The following is a 5,433-nucleotide window of genomic DNA, read 5'->3' as shown; positions in this document are numbered from 1 at the left end:
CCAGGCAGGTTTTCATGACTATTCAGCAACGACATCTCATCGTTACTGGTTTTAATAATAAAGAATGGAAATGCAAAAGTTTATCAATGTGACGTACACAGACTTGAAGTAATGATCATTTTTCTTACCAGCTCTCTGCGTGCAAAGGCACTAGTCCTGCAAAAAAAAAAAAAAAAACCAAAAAAGACTGTCCCAGCCTCCCCAACCGCCCGGCTCTGCCCCGCAGCATCCCCAGCCCCGCTCGGCGCCTAGCAGCGACCCCAAGAACAGGAGCTGCGGGTCGCCCCCCCCCCCCCCCCCCCGCCGCCCGCCCCGCGGGATTCCCAGGCTGCCAGCGCTCCCCGAGCCGCTGCTGGAAAGGGAAAGGAGAAGAGGGGGAACCCCCCCCCGTTCCCGCCGCCCCTATAAAAGCCGCCGCTGTCCCGCCGGCACCGCACCCCCGGCGGCAGCAGCGGCATGGAGCGGCGCGGCAGCGCGGGCAGGAGCGGGCAGGCAGCGCCGCCTAGCGGCGCGCTCCGGCTCTGCAGGCCGCCCCGGGCAGGGCTCTGGGGGCTGCTGCCCGCTCTCTGCCTGGCCGTGACCCTGTCGCCCCCAGCCCAGGCGCTGCCTCCCCCTCCGAAGCCCCCCCGGGACAGCCTGGCCGAGGGGCTGAGCCGCTCCCGGGAGCTGCTGGCGGCCGCCAACGCCTCCCTCCACCGGCTGAAGGTCTGCGGGGGCCCGGCGGGCAAAGGGACCGGGGCGGGTCGGGGGGGACATGGGTCGGTGAGGGGACCCGGGCGGGCGGTGATGGGGCAGGGATGGGACCCAGGCAGGCGGTGATGGGTTGGTGAGGGTGCGGAGCCAGGCAGGGGTGGGACTCAGGCAGGTGGTGATGGGGCAGTGGTGGTACCCAGGAGGGTGATAATGGTACCCAGGCAGGTGGTGATGGGTCGGTGAGGGGACCTCGACAGACAGTGATGGGAGCCAGGCAGGAGGTGATGGGGCAGTGGTGGTACCCAGGAGGGCGATAATGGTACCCAGGCAGGCGGTGATGGGGCAGTGGTGATACCCAGGAGGGTGATAACGGTACCCAGGCAGGCGGTGATGGGTCGGTGAGGGTGCGGAGCCAGGCAGTGGTGGGACTCAGGCAGGCGGTGATGGGACAGTGGTGGCACCCAGGAGAGTGACAATGGTACCCAGGCAGGTGGTGATGAGGCAGAGATGAGACCCAGGCAGGTGGTGATGGGTTGGTGAGGGTATGGAGCCAGGCAGTGGTGGGACCCAGGCAGGAGGTGATGGGGCAGTGGTGGTACCCAGGAGGGCGATAACGGTACCCAGGCAGGCGGTGATGGGGCAGGGATGGGACCTGGACCCAGGCAGGCAGTCATGGGTTGGTGAGGGGACCTGGACCCAGGTAGGCGGTGATGGGGCAAGGATGAGACCCAGGCAGGTGGTGATGGGTCAGTGAGTGTACAGAGCCAGGCAGTGGTGGGACCCAGGCAGGAGGTGATGGGGCAGTGGTGACACCCAGGAGGGTGATAACGGTACCCAGGCAGGCAGTGATGGGTCGGTGAGGGGACCTCGACCCAGGCAGGCGATGATGGGTTGGTGAGTGTACAGAGCCAGGCAGTGGTGGGACCCAGGCAGGAGGTGATGGGGCAGTGGTGGTACCCAGGAGGGCGATAATGGTACCCAGGCAGGCGGTGATGGGGCAGGGATGGGACCTGGACCCAGGCAGGAGGTGATGGGGCAGCGGTGATACCCAGGAGGGTGATAACGGTACCCAGGCAGGCGGTGATGGGTTGGTGAGGGGACCTGGACCCAGGTAGGCGGTGATGGGGCAGGGATGAGACCCAGGCAGGCGGTGATGAGTTGGTGAGTGTACAGAGCCAGGCAGTGGTGGGACCCAGGCAGGAGGTGATGGGGCAGTGGTGGTACCCAGGAGGGCGACAATGGTACCCAGGCAGGTGGTGATGGGTTGGTGAAGGTATGGTGCCAGGCAGTGGCGGGACCCAGGCAGGAGGTGATGGGGCAGTGGTGGTACCCAGACCGGCAGTGGTGGGGCAGTGCTCATACCCAGGCGGGTGGTGGTGGTACCCAGGGGGGTGGTGATGGGGTGGTGGTGATACACCAGCTGGCAGTGGTGGGGCAGTGCTCATACCCAGGCAGGCGGTGGCAGTTCCCAGCTCGGGCAGTGATGGGTTGCTGAGGGTACCCAGCAGGGTGGCTGCTCACTGTAGAGACTCCCTTTAAGATTTATACCTGGTCTTTGCTTTCCCATCTCCCCTGACCAGCCCCTCAGGATGGGGATGTGCTCAGGTGACTCTCTCAGCCCTCCCTCATCACAGCCCCACAGAAACACGCACCCCAGCAGTGCCCCAGCCACTGGTTTGAGCACTCTCAGGGTTCAACATTCTCTCCAAGGCCGCTGCAGAGCCGGCTCAGGAAATACTCACTCCTGCCTTTGTCGTTACGCTTGCGTGTTGCCACTGGTGGTGTTGGTTCGGTGCTGTAGCGCTTTTCCATGCTAAAGCCTCCTGGCAGTAGTGCCAAGGGGATTTTTTTTTTTTTTTTTTTCTGGCTAAAATTCCCCGCTATTGTTGCAAGCTTCACCTCAGAGAACCGCCAAAACCCCACCACTAAATAGGTGCATTGTTCCCACTCTTGCAGTGAGCACTGTTAAACATCTATGCAGATGGCATTAGTTATTTTTCACTTTCTAAGAGACCCTTTATGTTTGAAACTATAGCGACATAAAGTTCTCAATAGGTTTGATGTCTGAGAGAATAATTTAAAGTAACGGAGGCAGTGCAAGTCGCACCGTGTAAAACAAATCTGTGCAAAGCCTGAGCTTATTCCCATTAAACACAACTGCCACATGCATTTCAGTCTCTCAATCTATTTGTTAGCTTTTGTATTTAACCATAGTCCTCACACAGCCTCATTCCGAGGATGCGGCTGAGCGCAGGCAGCTGTGGTGCATCGCATATAACTGTGTGTATTTACAGATACATTTGCAGTACCGTGAAGATGAGTCAATGACTTTTTCCTTCCCTTTTTGACACAGGAGCTTGGCACCCTGGGGTTTGAATGTACCCTTGAAGAGGTTGATCTTGAAGATATCACTGAGGATCAAATCAACACGATAAAAGCTTGCACATCTGAAGATCCAAGGGTAAGAAGAAAAAAAAAAATCTCAAGTTTCAGCATCGTATTTTCATGGAACAGCCATGTAATTCACACTTCCACAAAATCACCATGTCTCATTTCTTCTTTAATTTGCAGACTGGAAACTGTCCTGCACTGGAAAGATCTGCTTTTGATACGGTAAATTGCAAGTTTCCCAAAAGAACCCCTTCTTTTGCTTGGTGCAAGTTTAAAGCATCTAACAACAGCCTCCTGCATTTCCTAATAATTCTGACTTTTGCAGAGCCAATGCCTGCAGGGCATCTACGAGGATCTGAGTGCCTACAGGGCAGAGCTGACGAACTTCAGTGATCAAAAGCTGCTGGCAACTATTGATGAAATGATGAAAGTAAGTAGTTGTTCCTTCCTACTATTTCTGGTTTAAACCAGAGTTTTCAATCCAGTTTGCTCCATTCCATAGTCTGTCAAATGGTGATCTTTCCTTAATCTGGTAATTCAAGGAATTCTCTGTTACTGGTTTTCCTAGAAGGGCCTTGATTCTTACGAATCATGTGTCCCACTTTGTATTTTTGCCTTGCTGATATGGCCAGCACATCAGGACTCGGATGTATGGCTCCTTAGCAGGCCTCCTTCTTCCACGCTGCTCCGCTCTGGCAAGGAGCTGGGGTACAGGATTCTCTGCCAGTGCCTTTGAGAACTCAAAAATTAAGTAGAAGATCAAGTGCAAGGGACATAGCTCTCTTTCCCTTCCAAATACTGACAAGTAATACACCTGGTACACTGAGTATGACATAGGATGCACTGAACTTTGATAAGTATTACCAGTGAGTAGAGGGGGGGTTGGATTGTTTAATAAAAGCTAATTAAAATAAATTGACACAGCATCTCCCTGGAGATTCTGGCCATGGGCAGATGAGCCCAGTCTGAGGGGTCACTAGAGAAAGCCGGCTGTAGGCTTAATATTAAAAAAGCCTCTTTATTCCTGGGCAGAAAGAGCCTTTGTGCATGAATGGACATTTTTGTCTCAAGGGAAGTACAGCTGTGCACCCTAAGTCTATTAATTACATCACTAAATATTTCAAATTTTATCCTAAGTCTACTAATTATATCATTAAATATTTACAATTTTCGTTTATGACACTATCCTTAGTTCTAAATATTGTCATTTATCACTCAGGGGGTGACAAATTTAAAGAGGTTTTCGTTTCAGCCACGTTCTGGAGACAGCCTTTAACGCCCCTCTCTCTTGGCAGGCCCTGAGGACCGGCGGCAGCAGCGCGCCGCAGCCGGCGGCGGGCGCGGGGCTGACCTCCTTCAAGGAGAGGATGAGGCTCTGCAGCGTCCTTCACGCCTTCCGAATCCGCACGGTCACCATCAACAGGATGATGAACTACCTGACCTCTCCCGAGAGCTCCCTGTAAGGCCCAGCCCTCCAGCCCCCGGGGCTAGAAACTTGACCTAAAAGTGTTTTGGAGAAAAAAAGAATAGCAGCATCGATAACCTGCGAGGTGGTTGGGGGTTTTTAAGGAATCTAGCAAGGGATATTTCAGAGTTTCTTATAAATCATGTTTTGGCGAGCTCTTGTCAGTGCCTTTTAAGCTATCAGGTTAAACTTCTAGATTTCTAGAAAATAAGCTACACCGTAGTACCAGAATGTTCTCAAACCACCGAACACTCAACTGCAATTTGTCTTCACTATTTTATTTATTCAGCTGTAATTTTCAGAAACTGAAACATATTTATAGTAAGCAGTTTATTTATGATGATATTCCTTATTTATTCTATTTATTGCCTAATAAAATTAAATTTTGCATAAAAATTACGGCGGTTTTTTTCTTCCTCGAGATATAACATGAACACTTTTTAAATACTTTGAGTATTTCTGGCATGTAAAGGTATACCACAGCAACATTCAGCACTGGTAGCATATTTTAAAATCCTGTTTCTGCTTTCTTACTTACATCAGACGTGTTTCTTGTGGCTTTTCTCTCAGGCTGAGCACTCACAGCAATTCACTTGGTTTCATCCTCATTTACAGTGATTTTCCACCCGGGTACATAGTTTCCAGGGTGAAATCCCACCAAAATCAATGGCTAAATTGTTCATCTCAGCGAGGCAAGGATTTATGTTGCAGTTTTGAAGGCCTGGAGGGATGTAGGGACAATTATACTCCCAATTCCTGCCCGCAGGCGAAGGCATCCATCCCCTTCGCTGGGTCTGCTCTCGGCCGAGCCGTGCCTTTGGCCATGCTCCCACGCTGCCCATCACCCCGTCAGCACCTTGCTCTTCAGCTCTCTCCCCTTTCTC

The 5,433-nt window shown here is 53.0% G+C and overlaps 1 protein-coding gene across 1 annotated transcript; it reads left to right on the top strand.

The window, feature by feature from the left end:
* The first annotated feature begins 456 nt into the window (after positions 1 to 456).
* On the top strand, positions 457 to 4,547 carry IL12A (interleukin 12A). The gene is made up of 5 exons (XM_086468479.1): positions 457 to 705; positions 3,047 to 3,154; positions 3,265 to 3,306; positions 3,410 to 3,514; positions 4,380 to 4,547. The coding sequence occupies exons 1-5, from the start codon at positions 457 to 459 to the stop codon at positions 4,545 to 4,547; spliced, it is 672 nt and encodes a 223-aa protein (XP_086324605.1).
* Positions 4,548 to 5,433: the final 886 nt, after the last annotated feature.

The sequence above is a fragment of the Leptosomus discolor genome, chromosome 7 (genome assembly GCF_034619465.1).
Source record: "Leptosomus discolor isolate bLepDis1 chromosome 7, bLepDis1.hap2, whole genome shotgun sequence".
Taxonomy (NCBI): Eukaryota; Metazoa; Chordata; class Aves; order Leptosomiformes; family Leptosomidae; genus Leptosomus; species Leptosomus discolor.
Note: the sequence above shows the minus strand (reverse complement) of the source record. Positions and strands in the feature narration are given on the sequence as shown.